Source organism: Microcebus murinus, chromosome 2, assembly GCF_040939455.1.
Source record: "Microcebus murinus isolate Inina chromosome 2, M.murinus_Inina_mat1.0, whole genome shotgun sequence".
NCBI classification, from domain to species: Eukaryota; Metazoa; Chordata; class Mammalia; order Primates; family Cheirogaleidae; genus Microcebus; species Microcebus murinus.
Window position 1 is genome coordinate 80,118,786 of NC_134105.1, and position 20,959 is coordinate 80,139,744.

The 20,959-nt window shown below is 35.7% G+C and overlaps 1 protein-coding gene across 1 annotated transcript in view; it reads left to right on the forward strand.

The window, feature by feature from the left end:
* PLPPR4 (phospholipid phosphatase related 4) overlaps positions 1-20,108 on the forward strand; it is a 39,327-nt gene extending 19,219 nt beyond the window's left edge. The window contains exons 2-7 of the mRNA XM_012748647.3: positions 1,038-1,223; positions 7,621-7,750; positions 9,982-10,177; positions 11,807-11,864; positions 12,602-12,775; positions 16,134-20,108. Of these exons, the coding sequence (XP_012604101.1) occupies positions 1,038-1,223; positions 7,621-7,750; positions 9,982-10,177; positions 11,807-11,864; positions 12,602-12,775; positions 16,134-17,459 (2,070 nt within the window). The 3' untranslated portion in view covers positions 17,460-20,108. The remainder of the gene's footprint in view (positions 1-1,037; positions 1,224-7,620; positions 7,751-9,981; positions 10,178-11,806; positions 11,865-12,601; positions 12,776-16,133) is intronic.
* The last annotated feature ends 851 nt before the right edge of the window (positions 20,109-20,959 follow it).

Here is a 20,959-nt window from a genome sequence, read left to right on the forward strand (position 1 = left end):
TATTACTATCTGAAATTCTAATTTCACTGAAATTCTAATTTCACTGGGCTAAATTGGATAACTGTAGTCTAGTTATTATAATACATTAAGGTTTACTCATTTATTCAATTAGTTATTTATGAACAAGTATTTATTGCTTCATTACATTATTAAATGACATATTGCATGCCTACCGTGTTCCAGGAACAATTCTATGCAATGAGGACTCAGCAATCAATAATCCTGGCTGACTCTCACTTCATGAGCATTTATTTCAATGGGAGATCAGGGAGAGATGAAAAATAAATAAATGAAATGTTAAATTGGCAAAGTAATTTCAGTTAATGATAAGTACCATGAAAAAAAATCAAGCAAGGTGAGGTAGAGAGTGAAGGATGGATCAAGGGCCACCTTAGATAGAGAGTACAGGGAGGTATCATTAAATAATGAAAAGAAGTCAGTCATGTAAAGAGCCAGGGAAGGAACATGAAAGGAAGAAGGAACAGCAAGTACGGAGGCCCCTAGGCAGAAATGAGTTGAACTGTTATAGGAAAAGCGTGAAGACCAGTTGGATTGTAGTGGGCAGGGACTAAGGAGTGGCAACAATGTGGTACAGGAAGAGTAAGCAATTGAAGAAACAGCCAAAGCATGCAGAACCTTGCATCCATGGTATGACATTCAGATTTTATTCAAGTAGAATAGGCATCACTAGCATGATCGAGGTAGGAAGTGATGTGATCTGAAATACTTTTACAAAACCACTAGGAATGCAGTGTAGAAAATGGATGGGTGGAGAGGAAGGATAGGTGTGAAGGGGGAGCAGCAGTAAGAAGGTGAAGGGTGACAAAGGCTCATAGCAGGCTATGACAGGGCTGGGTGAATTGGAGATTCATGTAAGGTAGAAGCAATAGTATTTATGAATAATTTTTAACTCTGAAAGCAGAGAGGAGTAGTGAGAGCAGGGGAGAAGGCCACCTGTTTTATGCTTCAAGATGTCCTGATCTGATGTATGTCCGATGTATAAGAATAAATTGATCTTCTATGTTCTTCATTCTCAGTTGCCTATATTGGCATCATCGGTGGTTAGCCTCTATTTCCTTGAACTCACCGATGTCTTCAAACCTGTACACTCTGGATTTAGCTGCTATGACCGGAGTCTTAGTATGCCGTACATCGAACCAACCCAGGAGGCGATTCCATTCCTCATGTTGCTAAGCTTGGCTTTTGCTGGACCAGCAATTACGGTAAGAATTGTCCCCCAAATTACATTTGTCAGTCCCAGAATACTAATAGTGACCACACTTGTACAATAAATGGGTTAGAAGCAAGCAACCCTAAACCTTGAACCAGAAAGATCACGTCTTTGAGATATTTTGACAGCATCAGGCAGAAATAGTTAATAGCTTAAAATTATTGGCATTAAAAGTTAAACAAGATCATATGATTTCAAAATCGATTGATCCCTCATGTTTACTTTTATAAATCATTATGAAAAGTTTTATAACTGTATAACTCTCCTTGAATGGCTTTTATGACATTTCTTATATACTTCCTAATTAACATATTTCTCATGTGTGTTTAGTATCTGAAGCCTGGAAAGTTGGGAGGGAAAACAAATAATTATATAGCCAACAGACTATCTTCTCAAAATTGCATTTTAATATCACTCACAGTTTTATTTTTTATTAGATTATCACTTTTTATTGATTATAAGTCATGAGCATCAACAATTGCAAAGCAAAGAAGTCAAAACCCACATTCTAGCCATGCATCTGTGTGCACATACAGACACACTCAAAGAACAGATGCTTTAGGTTTAATATTTAATATTTAACTATTTAAATAGTATTATTAAATATTTAAAATGATCCATATCCCATTATTCTGATTTGATCTTTAGGCATTATACAAATGTATAAAATTATCATGTTTGCCCCAAAATATGTACATTATGTATTAATTAAAAAATCCAAAATGAAGTATGTACATAAAGAAATGTCCTAGTCTACTGGAAATGACTTAAAAACATAATTGTTTTTATGTATTAATACACATTTTGAATAACACCCTTTTAGATAAATCTATTGATAAATAAAACTAGCCAACCGTTTCCACAATCTCTTCTTCCCCTAGAATACTACCCAAAGGACAAGAAACATGTTTCAAGGGTAATGACATTTATTTCTACCAGTAAGAGCTCTTGTGTTGCTTTTATTATGCTCATGAATGTCAAAGGAAGTAGTTATTAAATTAAAACCTATATTTGAATGGAGTTTTTATAAGATATTCTAATTAATTGGCCTATTCAGGTTCAGTACAACAGAAGTTTTAGAAAAGCTTCTGCATAGATCTTCTGAACTCTATACTTTTATAAAGCTACCCATTTTTTAAAATTTCCCTTCCCTTATATTAAATAATCATAACATGCTAATTACACTATAAACAATTTATATAAAATATTCTCAGATGATAAAATTGGAATTGAATTTCCCATAGAATTTTATTATATTTATTTTTTTTATTTCAGCATATTACAGGGGTACAAATGTTTAGGTTACAATCTATTGCCTTTCCCCCACTTGAGTCAGAGCTTCAAGCATGTCCATCCCCCAGACCCATTAGTTGTGAATAGGTCTCAAAACACTTTGTAATTTAATGAATTATTCTACAGTGACTCCCAGGTGATTAGAACTATTAAGGATGTACTTGGAAGTAGCTGAGACTCTGAGACTAATAAAACATTTTTAAGGTACAATATTGCTCAGAATAACAGCATTTTCCTATCATTTTTCTATAGACTTTTAACAAAAATCCGTATCATCTAATCATTTGACCAGAGCAGAAAGAATATAGATTTTTTTTTTTTTTTTTTTTTTTTTTTTTTTGAGACAGAGTCTCGCTTTGTTGCCCAGGCTAGAGTGAGTGCCGTGGCGTCAGCCTAGCTCACAGCAACCTCAAACTCCTGGCTCAAGCAATCCTCCTGCCTCAGCCTCCCAAGTAGCTGGGACTACAGGCATTCGCCACCATGCCCGGCTAATTTTTTATATATATTAGTTGGCCAATTAATTTCTTTCTATTTATAGTAGAGACGGGGTCTCACTCTTGCTCAGGCTGGTTTCGAACTCCTGACCTCGAGCAATCCGCTCACCTCGGCCTCCCAGAGTGCTAGGATTACAGGCGTGAGCCACCGCGCCCGGCCAGAATATAGATTTTAAATCTATCACACCAGAAAGCATTTATCCTAACTGGGGCAAAGTGCCCCCAAATTATTATAATTGATATATTTGATATATAAAACAAACTACCACACAAATATTCATAACTGCTGAAAAGACTGTGTTGGTATTTAATCATGTATGTAAATAATTTGCTTTCTATATATCCAGAAGTCTTCCTTCCCTAGGGTATTTTATCAAGTTGCTACAAAAGCAAGTTTAATTGCGGCACTCCCTGCCAGCACCGTTTATCTCAGGTTGCTTCCTTTGCTGACACCGTTACATGTCCTGGGGACAATGACCTTGGCCTCATCACTGTGTAACTGCTTCTGTTGACTCCCTCATTTCCCATAATAAGTTCTCACTATGTAGTTTGGGGATGCTTTCTGGGGGATTCAGGATTGAAGCTTTCTTTCGCAAGCCCTGAAAAATGAAAGGGGAAATCCGTCATGGCCCCCTTCTACAAAGCTGACCTGGGAAGCTCAGTGCTTACTCCTTCCACTAAAGCCCTACTCGATTCCCAGGTCTCCACAGGGCCCCACAGCTGCCCAGTGCCTCTTAATCAAAGGAGAAGCAAACTAGGGTACTATTTAGACCTTGGGGTCCCTAATTTCCCCATATCACTCCGGGATACTCCAGAATGCTGGCAATGCTTTTCTACCACTCTAGTTTCATAGGTTATGGGCAACCAACTCAGTGCGGAGACAAATCTTGACTTTGCTGACATCAAATATTGTATTTTCACACCTTTCTCTCTAAACACATACCATACTTCTTCTAGATTATGGTCTAATTTCATTTTTCCCTATGTTTTTAATGCCTTCTCCCAATACATACACTTTCTCAACAGTAATCCTATAATGTCTACAGTCATTTTGTTCTGGAACCATAATTCTATCTCTAATCTTACTACATATATTACCCATCTAACTCCTTTTCCACCTCTTCCTGAAGATGAAAATAACAGACTCTGATCTCTAACTTTCAAGGATGCCATTTTCTTTTTTATCTTTATGTTGGAATAAACCTGCTCCAAAAATAGAGAGGGAGGCAGGAGGATTCCTTCACTTGGAAATGGCTATTAAGAGTGCATTTGTATGAAGAGGGGCTTCCTAGTGTTACCATCCACATAGAGGGAAGGCAAAGCAAAACCAAAGACCTTGCATTGGTGATATTCTCCAAAAGGACCTTCATATGAATACAAGGAAGAGCAACTGATTTTTTATTCAGGAATTTAAATACGAATCATTTAGTGTTTGCTTCTCAGATATTTTTATGCTTTGAGAGATGTTTAAAAATAGCTTGTCTTCGTGATATTGTACATGAAACTGGAAAAATGCCTTTATGTCTGTGAAATGCATATTCTTATTTCTCTGAAACTGCCCTTAAATTGGAAAAGCTCTTCCTTAATATTCAGTTTTCATTTATTTTAGAGTGCTAAGACAGGCTTTTTGTTTAGGTCCTTCGGAGATTATTTCTCAGAGAAAATAACACAGAATATCTGGGTTTATCATAAATCTTCATGAAGTCTACGTGAACAGAAAAACTATGTAGTTTTTCTTCTCTGGAAATACAATTTTATTACATATTATTAAAGAATGAATACATCTAATTTTATAGGAGAATTCTATCAGAATTTAATTATAGTTCCTAGAGGGTAGCCTTCGCTTTAGGCTGTTCAATCAACATGCAGAATATTAAATGTGTTATGGCTTCCAAAAGACATTCACTGGAAATTTAAATGTGAAAGATGCTGTGATGAATATTATAATGTTTTTCTTTTGTTTTTCTTTTTCTATATTTTACAGGAAAGACTTTTTGAATTGTAAGTTCTCCCTATATTAACTATTCCAAGGGCGATATCCTTATAATAGGCCATATATTTCCTCTTGAACTCTCCCCTGAAGCAGAGTCATTAAAATATCTCTTCTCAAAACCTGTCCCTGATATGAGACACACACCAAAAAGTTGTATTGTGTCTTTTCAGGGCTGAGTACAACACAAAACAGAGACTGTGAAAAGACACTTGTCATAAACTACTTTCTGTTTACAAATGGCAACAGCAACAACTTTATTATCAAAACCTAAATCTTGACACCATATTGCAGTTCAGCACTGTGCCTTTCACAAGGGGGAAATAAGCAGGAACATTTGTAAATGCATTAGGAGGCATCACTCCTTCTCCTAAGGAGAATTCTATCTTTAAGCCAAATTAAATCATTTCGACATATAGATTGAGGTTAAGTGAATAGAAGTGTGAGGAGAAAATTAATGTGCTCCTTAGGGAGAGGGATAGTTGGATGATGTCAAAATACTAACAAGAAACCTCTAACTATGCTATATAATCAAGCAAAATAGTGTTGATACATTCTCTTGACATTTGACTTCTAAGCATATTAAAACAACTAACATAAAATTCCTAAAATCTCAAGGTCATTGGGGATAAATACTGTGATGTCATATAAGACACATTTCCCTAATAAATAAATTGTACAAATTATCTGTACAAATAAATTTTTGTATAATTTAACACCCATGAACAAGACGTAAATCATTAAACATATAATTGAAAAGAGAAAAACACAATTATTCATAGAATTGTTACTGAAGAAGTGAAGATGAAATCAATCTCTTTTAGCTGTATAACAATGCATTTCAGGAATAATGGTTACTTTTCTAAAACTGATAAATTTGAAATACCCATTACATTGTTCTTTGTATTATGTCACATCTATCTACACAGATACAGAACCTCTTACATTTCCAAGTCTAATTTGAAGTGCTGAGTGTAGGATGAAATTTTTCAGGAAGTATAAAAGATTAACTCAATGATCAATGATTTAAAATAAATTCCTTTTGATTATTTCTATAAGGATCAATCTTAAAAGAGTTTTTCATGCCACATGATTTTCACATGGATGCGTATGGGTAGAGTTCTATTATGAGAATTATTTTTAAAATTTTTATATAAATTAAGATTCTTTGTAAGTGTACATGTACCATATTACCTACAGAACTAAATATAGCAATTTAAACAATAAAAGCAGAAGGCCATAGGCTCACTGTCATTAGATTATTAAAAACCACTCTATAATTTTGAACACTTCATAAAATAAATTTTAAGATAGTAACAAGAACTGGGAAGTTTCCCTAGAAAATCTGTTTTAGCCCTAATCATGGCTGTAATCTTTACAGTGACATAATCACTTGCATCTGAGGCACTGTTAGTATCCCATATAGCCCTACTTTTCTCAGCTCCACACATTTATACAAATAAATACCTAATTTTACAATAATTTCTTAGGTACAACAATCTCAAATATTTGAAAAATTTTTGCATAAATTAAACTTATAATTTTAAATTTTGCTTCTATTTCTATGTATAGCATAAATGACAACCCAAATGTCTAAAGTATTAAATAGCTAGCAAATGTGAGTCCCACAGTAAAGGTCAAAAACACAATCTACAGTGCCCAGCACCATGCTACAGTAATGGTAAAGATAAAAGGTAAATAAGAAATGGTTCTCCTAGTAGAGGGTCCCAGTCTAGTGAGAGACAATCAAATAAACAATTCAATAAAGCCATGTTAGAGGGAAGGACAAGGTGCTAAGGAAGCCACATAGAAGGAGACATAATTCAATTTATAGTACAGTAAAAAGGTTCAGTGAAAACTTACTAAAGAAATGATGCCTAAATAATACTGAGGTCCGTCACTGATCTCTTGTGTCCTAAAATCCTGCAGCAAAATGCACTGTTCCTTAAAATGGTCCTTCTAATAGTACAGTATGGTTCCCTGCCCATTGTAAGCACATTGCTTAAATGTTTATACCTAGGATATACTACCCTGCTGACCTAGATTCTCTTGTAATCTGCATTCCAATAAGATAGCCACTAGCTACATGTGGCTATTTCATTTTAAATTTCATTTTTATTTAATTTTTAAATAATTATAACAATGAAATAAGATTAACAATTCAGCTCCTCATTTACAGCAGCTACATTGCAAGGGCTGATAGCCACATGTGGGTAGTGGCTACTATGCTGGCCAATGCAAAACATAGTTCCATCATCACAGAAATTGTTATAGGATAGCTGCACCCTAGATAGCGCCTCCCTAAGCTCCACAGGTGCTTTCCATGGATCAGTCCTTCTAATCAATCCAAAATTGGTTTATTGACCTAATTGGCCACTACATAGGAGTCCAGCAGATTCAACTAAATCTCTTTACAGTGCCCTGATAAATTACTTCCTACAGCTTGCTCAAATACTCAGGAGAAATTGCTTACACCTCTAAAGCTTTTTAAAATAACGCATCTTTACTTTGTTGATTAATGATGTGTTAAGAGATAATATATAATTCCTTTATACCTGTTGGTATAACGGATATACCAAGAGTTTTGCCTGAACACCCGTTTGTCTCTGCAGATTATGGTGGGAGAAGGAATTCTCTACTGTTGCCTGTCCAAAAGAAGAAATGGAGTTGGCCTGGAGCCCAACATTAATGCCGGAGGCTGCAACTTCAACTCTTTCCTTCGAAGAGCTGTCAGATTTGTTGGTAGGTGTGGGGAAGCACAAAGAAAGGAAATGCTGCTTCAAATAGAAATGTTGTATTTAATTACAGATATTAGGCCTCTAAAGCTATAATTTAGATGCATAATTTCAGTACATGAGTTTTGCATTACACGACAAACTGTTAAAACACCAAAATTTGGGTGTTGTATCTGAAATGTGTTATTTGCAGTTATGGTCCTTGTTTTGAGAGTTAACATGCCATGTGTTTCAGTATATTATTCTTTTAGCTTTGGTTGAAGTATGAATTTACATTAAAATGGTTTCACTGGATCTGTGTTCAGTTTTTTTTTAATGGAGAATGAATATTAAAAGACCAATATGAATAGATAACTTTTTAGAAATTACTCTAGTCAAACTTACTGCACATGGAAATGTCACCATAACAGTACTGCATAGTGGCTATTTTTCCCTGATTATAGCCTCTAAACTTTACTTCCTATCTTTTATGAGATCTAAAGAAAGTCTATAGGCCTGGCTAAACAACATCTGAATCAAACCAGTTTCTAAATATTCATCTTTTCTGATTAACATAGGACTATGTTTGAGTCATAGGCCTTTTTTAAAAAAACTGAATTGAATAGTCACTCACAGTATATCACACCAACTTGAATGTTTTATATTTATTCCCAATAAGACGATCTAAAATTATTTTTACTTATAACATTTTAGTTTTAAAAAGTCAGCTTCATTGACTACATAGTAGATAATTACATATTATCTAATTATATAAGCATATATAGTGAGCAGACAGCTAGACTTCTAAGGATAAGGCCAACCTCCTCTCCCACAAGAGGAAAAATTGGATCTAAATCATGCCCCAGACTCTGCTCCACTAAGCATTTTCTTAACCATCACACTGAGACGGTAAGGAAACAATAGGCCACTTAGCAGGATCACAAACTAAGGCAAGGTAATAAAACTCTAGGATATGTATCCAATCTCAGAAAAAATTTCCCCTAATGGAACAAAATGCTGTGGACAAAGGGGCATATACCCTCTCTGAAATGCCTCATGCCTGGAAGAACAGTCCATCCTACCCTAGAAAACAATGTTCCAATGCTGTCAGCAACCCCATCTTCTGTAGGGCTAGAGATTCTCATTTTCCATAGGCAAAAGTAGACGAGTTTCTCTTTTTATCCAACCTCTCTGCCAAGACCTCACATGCTTCTAGGAATTGGAAGGTAGAAATAAAGTTTCTGTGTCATGAATCTCAGGCTTGTGGATAGAGAAGGAATTGAGGGAGTGGTGGTTAGTTGACAGTAAGCAAAGAAGAAAATTGCAAAAAGGTAATGTGCAAGCCCATGCTCTGAGTCTGGAGGTGTCTACTGAAGAACTACCCAGGTGCTTCTCATAATGATTTCCATGAGCAACATATGAATCAGAATCCAGGCCATCAAATCAGAATGAATCCAGAGTGTCAAGACAACCTGGAGGGGGCAGGCGAGTTCCAGATCACATGCATGTGAGCAAAGAGCTAGACTCCCAAGGATAAGGCCAAACAAGCAACTTCAAGCACGCATGGAGTTTATGTGCATCAGCGTGCATCCAGATTTGTCACTTTATAGTTTAAGACTGGTGGTTCTGGGAACAACAACAAAAAAGAATTTGAATCAAGGGATGTATGAACATTTCCAAATTCCAAACCTGCAGGCAGGCTCCCAGGATATGATTATTGTGTCCATAACAGGCCCTGCCTTCTCTCTTCTCTGTTTTAATTAGCATTCCTAGTACAACTATAGCTTTTAGGGAATTAGAATGGATTCTGCAGAGTTTGGCAATTGTGGCTAGAGTTAGAGACCATTGGGGAGAGAGGGCCCTGGCAAGTTAAACACATTAAGCAATTTAAAATTATTTTAAATTTAGCTTCATTCCCCACATTTAATCCCTCTCAAATCTAACAGTTTGTCACCTTACCAAGCTTATGGTGTCTGACAAGTGACCTATACTTCTCAATGTTAAGAATTGGACCGATTTAGCCAAACTGACAAAAGTGTCTCAAATTACTACTTTGGAGATACTCATTGCCCTTATTTTGGCCTTAAGTATCTGTTTAGAAGTTTAGGAATTTTCTATACTATCTTCTCTAAATGAACTTAGAGAACATGATCACACATATTTTAAGGTTGTCATGTTAATGTGTAATAGACATGGTTGCTGTTGAAACATTAGCATTAACCATCAAGTTGGTAACGATTTCTTTCACTTTGCTTATAGGTGTTCATGTATTTGGACTATGTTCTACAGCTCTCATTACCGATATCATACAACTGTCCACAGGATATCAGGCACCATACTTTCTGACTGTGTGCAAACCAAACTATACCTCTCTGAATGTATCTTGCAAGGAAAATTCCTACATTGTAGAAGATATTTGCTCGGGATCTGACCTTACAGTTATCAACAGTGGCAGGTTAGAAACTGAGATGTAAAAACATTCTACATCAGTGTTTTCATTATTCAGTAATTGCTTGGGGTACCCTCTTAAGCATGCCTTTTCATTCCTAATGATTTTGGTTTTATTTTTTTTTTTCAATTCAGTGATCTCTTCAGAGACTATACCATAGAAACCCATTGGTGGCTCATTCCAAATTTTTCTCTCTGTCTCTAAATTTCAGCCTCACATTCTTGCTATTGGTCCTCATATCACCAAACTCCACTCATAGTTTATGATCTCCCCTATACTAATTGTGAATTTAGGTTACTATACTTGGTTTATTTTAGGATATTTACAGTCAGTCATGGCTGACAGTCAATATATATCTTGTACTGGCTTAAGGAGAAGAATAAGCATCTGTGATAGTTATATCATCACTATTTATGTTTTATCAAAAGAATCATGTGACTTTTCCTTTTGGTAGCATTTGAGAAGGGGTAACATGTGGGACTGCATGTATTTTCTTTGAATGAACCCAAAAGATCTGTACAGCTTCTGACCTTACATTTTAGCAAATAAGGTAAATTCAAGAATCTACTAATGTCTTAAATTTTTTCAATCAGTAAAGTAAAAATAAATTTGTATGAAAAGAGATTGCATATTAAAATCTTAAAAGAAATAAATTACAGAGACATAAGGGACAATAAATCATTATTATAAGAATTGGATTTTCCATTCAGTGAGTTCCCAAATATTGATTAAAAAGAACCAAAAATAAGTTAATAGGTATACCTGAAGAATCAGAGCTTGATACTATATAATTATACACATTCAACTTCTCACAGACCATTCAGTAATTTTGGAACTACATTCAAGACCTGTGTCCTCTATTCTTTCTCAATCCTATTACATTATCTTATCTGTATTGAATGGTAATCTTTATTGTGGTGCCTAATAATTAGGAGGGCACTCATATAAATGTATCTTACTTTTTTAAAAATCCACTGAAAGAAATCTCTACTCTTTTTTTGATTGTCCTTTCCAGTGTCTCTTCCACTATCCTGCGTTCCACCTCTCCCTCCCTGTTCCTTAAATTGTTTAAATAAAATGATCTATGATTCTTAAGATGATAATTATTGTAAAGTGGAATATACAGAGAACATTTTGATTAAAATTAGGCTTTTCTTGTGCTTTTAAGAGTATTTAAAAAAACACATTTAGATCCACTGCTGTGAGAAAATAAATTCATCTTTTAAAATTTTTACGTAAATAAAATCATGTTTATTAGTATAAAGTTTAAAGCTTCTAAATCGTATGATTTATAAACTTTTACTTTAATCTGACATAATTCTAATATGGAAGAACAGTTACAATGTTTTGTACTTTCGCCCATCATTCCAAAGGTGTATTGTAGTGGCCCCTTGCCAAGCTAGCAGTTAATTATACTGGAAAGTACCTCACTGCTATTTGTTAATACTAATGGTGATTAGCAGTGCTTATTTCATCACTCTGGTCTTTCTCCAGAAAACTAAACAGAAATTAAAGTTATTGCTTATTGCTTTGTGGCTTCCAAATTGAACCATTTTAACCACCCAACGTTCTTGAGATGATGGCTAGCAGTGTATCTGAACTCAAAGGCATAATTTGACTGTCTTCTTTTGGCAGGAAGTCATTCCCTTCTCAACATGCGACCCTCGCTGCCTTTGCAGCTGTGTACGTTTCGGTAAGTAACTGGCTCTTTTTCATTGAGTTGTGTCCTACAGAAAATCAGAGGAGTAAGTGTTGTCTCCAGGTGACTAATTAGATCTGTGTAATAACAGAACAGTAAACTTTAGCACTGCGGCTTTTCAATACAATGGCATTCAAAGCAGAAATCAAATACTACTATAAAAAATAGTATAGTAAAGGAATTTTTCTACGCAATATAATAATATTTAGCTTTGTACCCCTTTAATGTAACATTATACTTTGTGGGACCGGATTGTGAACTGCATGAATGATACTAAAACTGAAAGAATTGTATTAAGTACATACACGCACTATTTTAGTATTTATGTAATAATGATAAATTCCAGGTCAGTGTAAATTTGATAAATGTTGCAGAGTGAATAGCTATTGTATCTGATTGATACAGTATTCCATGTAGTCTTTGGTGAGAAAAATGGACTGAAATTATGTGACAAGTTACAAGGAGATTAAGCAGTTAAATGGCTAATTTTACTGCTTTAATTTTGTTCAAATTTTCATGAAATTAAATGAGACATGTTATTTACTTGATGAATTTTTTTATGCATTCCCTTTCTTAGCAGATGCAGAACACAGCCGTAGTATGGGGACTCGAACAGTAAAATTGATGTCAAGTGTACCAGTTAGACTTTTGAGTTTAACTTTTTTATTTGATTATAATTTACTAATAAATAGCCTTTCTAACATACTTACCCTACTTCTTTCATTTTTAAGATGTACTTCAATTCCACATTAACGGATTCCTCTAAGCTTCTGAAACCTCTCTTGGTCTTCACATTTATCATCTGTGGAATCATCTGTGGGCTAACACGGATAACTCAGTATAAAAATCACCCAGTTGATGTCTATTGTGGCTTTTTAATAGGAGGAGGAATTGCACTGTACTTGGTAAATAATTTACTATTATTATTTGACAACCCACAATTGAAAATAGAAAACATGCATAGAATATTTTACACTGTAATAACTTACTTGAAATATATTTATATTCATGCAAAAATCCCTGGCTGCATCTCCATTCTAAAGCCAAAACACATATCCCACTTTTAATAAAAGAGTTTATTGAACTCTTATTATGGGCCAAAAATTGTGATTTGTAGGATTATTGCTGCTTTTTATCTTTACGCTATCCAAATGGGGGCAGGGCAGGGACTATTATCACTAGTGTAATTATCACTTTACAGATGAAGAAAGTGAATATTAGTGAAAGCAAAGGTTTAGTGAGAGGTTACACAACTTGCCCAACAACACAAATTTAGCACCTGAATGTAACTATGATCCAACTAATACTGAATTTTTTAACAGTCCTCTATCTTCAAACCTGATTTTCCTCTAAGGAAAACATGCTCAGCATAAGGAAACTGAGATTGTTCATATCATTCAGTTTTACATTCATTCATTCATTCATTTCACATTTATTCAATATCTAATCTGTGACTGGCAACTATACTGAATATTAAAGCCAATGTTAAAACTGTGACAAATTAGATATATTCTTTTGAAGCTTACCATGTAAAGACTGACAAAAATATAAATGTTTTCAATATGTTACATAATACCATAGGGTAGGAACAAAATGCTTTGGGAATAGCAAACTGCCTCAGGAAGTTAGAAAAGCCTTCACAGAAGTGATATATTAAAAAAAAAAAAATGAGAGTTTCTTAGGGTAAGGAAAGGAGGAAGAGCATTCAAGAGAAAGAAACTGCAAAGAGATGGACATGTGAAGGAGCAAATATTAGTGAAAGGTAAGGGGAAAAGAAGAAAGAGAGAGAATGGCCAGGTTTCTGGCTTGGAAGACTGGACAGATGGTGACTTCATTAGCATACCAGGTAAATGATAGAAGAAACAGGTTGGTGGGAGGAAGGGAGTTGAGGAGCTCAATTGAATCAATAGGCAGTTGAATATTTGTATCTGGATTTCAAAAGAGCAATCAGTACTGGAGAAACAGATTTGGAAATCATAGACATCACTGGTGGAAGTATCATTGTAGTTATCTGGGGTGTATAAAATTGCCAGGTCATAAGAATAAAAAGGAGCCATGGAATACTCATATACAAGTGACATGCAGAGGAAAAGACAATAATGAAAGAAACTGAGAGGAGCTGACAGAGAAATGAAAATTAATTATCTACAGCCATAGTTCTCAATTGTTGTCTTGGTGTACTTGGGAAAGGTATTACATGAAAATTATTATAAAAATATAGTGAAAGTACTTAAGCATGCTATGATTTTATAATTTGTTTCATTTTTATAAAATAGCACAGTCAGGATTGTCATTATAAATCTTATTTTTACTCATGTGCTTTCTTCAGTGGAGGAGAAAGGGATCAAATTAAAATTAATGTGGCAGAAATTGTGCAGAAGCTTTGGTTGTTTATGGGAGTGCAAGTTGGCAATATGTGTTACAGCAGAAATAAAGACTGAGAACTGCCACTCTAGTTCATGCATTGTCTTTGCACATGTGCGATATCATGGTGTCCTAGAATTCACATAACCTTATAGTTTGAAAGATTTGGGAATGAATCTCAAATTTCAAATTTTTTATCCAAGTTACATAGCCTCTTAGAAGCATGTTTCTTCTCAACATACAATGGATAAAGTAAGGTTAACAACTATCTGCCTAATATCATAATAACAATTAAACAACTACACTCATACATGCCATAATGACATTTCAGTCAATGATGGACCACATATATGATGGTGGTCCCATAAGATTATAATACTGTATTTTATTGTACTTTTTCTATGTTTAGATATGTTTAGACATACAAATATATATTTAGGTATACAAATGCCTACAGTATTCAGTACAGTAACATGTTGCATAGGTTTGGGGCCTAGGAACAATAGGCTATCCCATATAGCCTCAGTGTGCAGTAGGCTATACCATCTTGGTTTGTGTAAGTACACTCTGATATTTGCATGACAAATCACCTATTGACATAGGTCTCAGCATGTATCTTTGTCATTAAGCAATGCATGACTATACCTGTATATCACAAAGCTTACAGTCCACATGCAATCAGAACTTACAGTATAGTGGAAGATTTTCCTGAATGTACAAACTTAAGTACAATTACTAATAGAACATTATGTAGGGACTGCTCATTTTGGCGAGCTCTAATGGTGAAAGCATAGATAAATATTATTTAAGAGAAGATTTTAACCAGGAATTAAAATAGTTGGGCAGGCAAGAGCCTGACCTTATTCCATTCCTGTTTGGACTCTATGCCCTAAAGTTGGAAATTTATCAATTCTAAGCCAATTTTGTTGTTCATTGTTAAACATTCTATAATAAGTTAAAATCAATAAAATTTCTTTGTTTTAACTCGAAAAGTAGATAGTGGTTACCTTCTATTGAAATTAGCACACAAAGAGCTGTCTGCTGCTTGGTCTTATTACTAAGCCAAGCATCTCAAAAATTTAAAATCCAGCAGGGATTAGATCTTCTATGTGTAAAAATGGTAATAATTTTGAGTATAAACTTTAGCTTTCTCCAAATTTTTGCCTCCCAAATCTAAAACAAACAGAAAATTGATACATGGAGTATGAAGATAAAATTATATAAAATTTGGCTCAAATTTAGTGCAGTGGTACTAAATTGATCACATAGTACTTCCCAATTCAAGACCAAGTTTATATGAGAAAAGAATGTGGGTGCCCCAATCTGGTGACAGTTTCTGCCTTCTCTTCCAAAAGCACTCTACACAATGCTGAACACAAAAGGTTGTACACAGTGTGAGTTGTAACCATATATTTCTCTGACCTCATTTCAAAACCTGATATCATGATTTATGAATGATCTGTTGTTCTATATTATCTACACCTTTTCTGCTTCCCATCATAAAGTGTGATTGAAAATGGAAGGTAAAATAAATCATTTAAGCCATTCAAGATGTCACTCAACAAGAAGTTCTTAAATCCAGAAAAATGAATAGCTTTGAAAAGCAGAAAAATGTCCTCATTTCATTCATTGTCTGCCTTTTGTTCTCAAACCATACAATGGATAAGATTAGCAAAAGCATCCAATGGGATTTCTGAGCATATTAGTTTAGTGATTTATGAGATAATTTATAAATTATTTCCCCAAATAATTTTAATTTCTTTTTTTTGTTATTTGAATTAGTCAATGGTGTATAGGGAGCACATACTTATCTATGCACTTCAGTGGGTACTCTGAGGATAATTCTTAGTATCTATGTCTTCTGGTGCATGACATTTATTGTTTCCTCCTGAACACTAGGGCCTGTACGCTGTGGGGAATTTCCTGCCTAGTGAAGACAGTATGTTTCAGCACAGAGAAGCCCTGAGATCTTTGACAGACCTCAACCAAGACCCCAGCCGAGTTTTATCTGCCAAAAACGGTAGCAGCAGCGATGGAATTGCTCACACAGAAGGCATCCTCAACCGCAACCACAGAGATGCCAGCTCGCTGACAAACCTCAAAAGAGCAAATGCCGATGTGGAAATCATCACTCCACGGAGCCCCATGGGGAAGGAGAACATGGTTACCTTCAGCAACACACTGCCGAGAGCCAACACCCCATCGGTAGAAGACCCGGTCCGAAGAAACGCAAGCATTCACGCGTCTATGGATTCCGCGAGATCAAAGCAGCTCCTCACCCAGTGGAAGAATAAGAATGAAAGTCGGAAGCTGTCCCTGCAAGTAATAGAGACTGAGCCCGGCCAGTCACCGCCCAGATCCATAGAAATGAGGTCAAGCTCGGAGCCATCGAGGGTGGGGGTGAACGGAGACCACCATGCTCCTGGCAATCAGTACCTCAAGATCCAGCCTGGCACAGTCCCCGGGTGCAACAACAGCATGCCTGGGGGGCCACGGGTGTCCATTCAGTCTCGCCCCGGGTCCTCACAGTTGGTGCACATCCCCGAGGAGACCCAGGAAAACATAAGCACCTCCCCCAAAAGCAGCTCTGCTCGGGCCAAGTGGCTGAAGGCTGCCGAGAAGACCGTGGCCTGCAACAGGAGCAACAGCCAGCCCCGAATCATGCAAGTCATAGCCATGTCCAAGCAGCAAGGCGTCCTCCAAAGCAGCCCCAAGAACACCGAAGGCAGCACGGTGTCCTGCACTGGCTCCATCCGCTACAAAGCCCTGACAGACCATGAACCCAGTGGGATCGTGAGGGTCGAGGCTCACCCGGAGAACAACAGGCCCATCATACAGATCCCGTCCACCGAAGGCGAAGGCAGCGGCTCCTGGAAGTGGAAAGCCCCGGAAAAGGGCAGCCTTCGCCAAACTTACGAGCTCAACGATCTCAACAGGGACTCGGAGAGCTGCGAGTCCCTGAAAGACAGCTTTGGCTCTGGAGACCGCAAGAGAAGCAACATTGATAATAATGAGCACCACCACCATGGAATCACCACCATCCGCGTCACCCCAGTAGAGGGCAGCGAAATCGGCTCAGAGACGCTGTCCGTGTCTTCTTCCCGCGACTCCACCTTGCGGAGAAAGGGCAACATCATCCTAATCCCGGAAAGAAGCAACAGCCCCGAAAACACTAGAAATATCTTCTACAAAGGAACCTCCCCCACACGGGCTTACAAGGACTGAGCGATGGCCATCCCATCCTTTGGGCTACTCCCGAAAGACCACGTATCCATTCCACCTGTGCTCTGTTCCGGCCGACTGGGAAGTCTCGCCAAGCTCGGTCGTCCACCATCAGCCCGGAACTCTGTGACTCTGAAGAGCGACTACACTGAAACTTGTAGATTTCACATCAAGGGGAGGGAAAAGCACAATGCAAGAACCTAACTAATGCGATAATAATGGGAAGCGTTTTCTTCAGACCTGTCTCCAAACTCAAAAGGGTTTGCAGAGGGCAGTTCCAAAAGAAAGTGGTTTCCTTCAAATCTGTACTATTTTACTTCCTGAATGTGCCAACTATGGGGATTTTTCTTTATAATTCGCTGTAAGAATCCAGAACACACACAGGTTTTCCCTACAGCAGAGGCCATGCAGTATTATATATTCATTTTGCAGAATCTGCACCTAAAGCTCAATATGGGTGGTGCTGATTATTATAGTGCGTATACCATGTAAACTCTCAAACTCTATTTAGCTGTGATATAGTGATGTGCAATTCCTTGTCCAAGAAATACTACTTTATTAAGAAGATGCTGGCTGCTTTGTGTTAGAATAGGACACCCCTCCAGCTTCTCCATAGTGGCTGTCACAGTCAAAAAATGAAGAGGTTTATGTGCATTTCTTCAAAATTCTGCTTCCTTCAACATGAAAAATTGTGTAGGAATATTTTCAGTGGAAGGGAATAACTAGTACTTTTCTGCATAGTTTTTCTGCTGCTTACTTTTCGTTTAAATATAGGTACTGCTAATGAATCTTTTAGTGAGTAAATTTGCATAATTTTAAAAATACATTGTTTTAGAGAATCTTTTGAAATCGTTGTGATCATATTTTGCTTTTTATGGCTTCTTCTTTATTTACAGATTTAAAAATTTTTTTTTGATGCTATAGATACGTTCTTCTATTTTAAAAGAGAAAATAACAATTGATGTTTCTTGAGGAAAATATACTGCTGTGAATTTAGAAACAAGAAATCTGAGCCAAAACTTGACATTGTGGGTTATATTGCCAGAAATGTTGGTCAAGTTTACCCTTAGGTATCTCCAACCAGCTGACTTAGGTTGCCATTTTAACAAGCAATCTGAAAATTCTATTTGGCTCCAGATCATTAAATTTTTCGATAATCTGATGACCCGTAAATTAGAGCCGCTGTAGTTGGGTTTGACCCTCTTCCCTAAAATATTTCTGTTAATTGGATACCAACAGGAAAAATCTGAAAAAAAATAAATAAATATTGATAAGTAAAAGTATCTCATGGTATAAATGAAGAATGTATTGCTTCAAAATATCTGAATAGGCACAGCTTTCGTGCTTAATGTGCAAACAAGAGTTTTTGCTACCTATCCTAAATCAAGCCTTGAGCCTAAATCAAAGGGAACCAATATCATTGGTAATAATATTAAAAACAAAATGTTGTGAAGAGTTTTCCAACTTAAAAATTTAAAGTATGAGAAATATTTGGTTCTTGGAATTTAGTATTATACCTTTTTTACACCATTTCTTAAGAATTCTAATATACACTTGATGATTGCCAAGGGAATAAAAGGAAACAACTGAGCTGGTTGATCTGATTTTCCTTCACTTTGCAATGAAAACAAAAGTAACAGGAGTTGTTTAGAGATGAATAGCATCACATCATTATCAGTTTCTACATGAAAAGGGCAGAGCTTTCTAGAGAAACCAACCTCCTAAGGCATTAAGAATTTAGCTGAAACCAGCAGAATTGAAAACTCTCTGGCAATAAAATACAGACTCAACCATATCCCTTCTGGCAATTTCTTTCTCAGAGAGGGGAGTGGGAGTAAAACGTTGCCTTCCCCACTTCTCGCCACCACCACCACCATGACACTCCTGCTGGCTTTTGCCAGTTCATAGAGGGAAAAGGTGGACTGGTTTTAGTACTCTGGAGAACAAAAATCGCTGCAGCATTTCCGGTGCAGTATGCTATTTCCTAATCTTTCCTATTTCTTAACAAAAGATTTTAAAGTACTTCTCTAGTCATTGAAGTTTTTTTCTTTACATAGATATTGATATATTCTTTTTCTACTCAAAGTGCCAAAGGCTACAGTTTTTAATGACTTAACAAATTGTACCACATTGTTAAGGAAATATAATGATAGACACTAGAACTCAGACCTCTGCATGTATATTTGATAACATGTCTTTTGTAAAAAAAAATTACAAAAAAAATTTGTTTACATTCCACTGGTACCTTAATTTAAAATAAATCAGACTAACAGGTGGTATCTCTTCTTAGTGTTCTATTTATCTTATTTGCTAATGGGAGCACTTCTTCCTTTGTTAGGCTGTGCTTTATTGATAAAACCAAGTATTGAATAAAGAGAGTTAATTATCTTTTTAAAGTAAATAAAATTATGAGAATATATATAATATATATAAAGTATTGTGTTTAATAAAATGTTATGCAATGTTTTCCAAACTGATAAAGTTTGTAAAGTGCTATAAATGTATTTTGTTAAGTACAGATCAAAGCTATTGTGTGAGTATATTGTGCTAACATCATAGAAATAAAGATTAGATTTCTTCATCAAAATTGGAATATTTTGTTTTTTACTTCACACAGAGTAGGAATGGGTAATAATTTTATGTATAGAAAAATAGCTGAGGAAGTAATAGAAAAATAGCTGAGGAAATAAGAATAAATTAAAACTGATTAAATTCATAATTGTTTAGAAGAAAGAATATTGTACTAAGAAAGAAAAATTTGCCAAACTATGACATGTTTTCTTATTGTGTAGAATTTTTATTTTATGCTTATTATTGATTATTATACTTATTTAGACATATTTTTCACATATCAATGTTATATAAAAAAGAAAATATGAAGGAGTCAGGGTCAATTGATCTGAATCAATTTTTGACTAAGAGTAGTTGATGTTTATATTTTCCCAAACATTATCACTCTCTGTGTCATCATGGGCATTGGTGTTACAGCATTTCTTGAAGAAAATCCTTCACTATTAACTCCAAGATTTTCTTCCAAGTCATTAACATGTATTACATGAATTTTTCTACTGGCACTTTCTATGTCTCACTAGAAGGTATGAACACAAGTTTTTAGACCACAGCCATGACTTACACTTTACTCAAATGATCCCTAAGCAGTTTGTTGAATGAAATGTGAAGTAACAGCTGTTCAGTAACACCATTGCTGCCTGGCCAACAGCCATTGTATGATACTATTTATATCAATCGTAGAAAAACATCTGGTTTTAGGTAAGTTAATTTGAAAAAAATGATGTGCATCTTATATAATGGTTGAAATACAGTCTTAAGCCTCTCTGGGTCTTGGTTTTTTCAACTCTAAAAAGAGAACATTCAGTCATATTTTCCTTTCTAAAGGATGTCCTAAAGTCCTTTCTAAACCTTCATGAATTAGAATTATGTATTTTATCCAGTGAGCAAAAATTCCTGAGAGAAAATGGGAAATAACTTGATGACTAAATAAT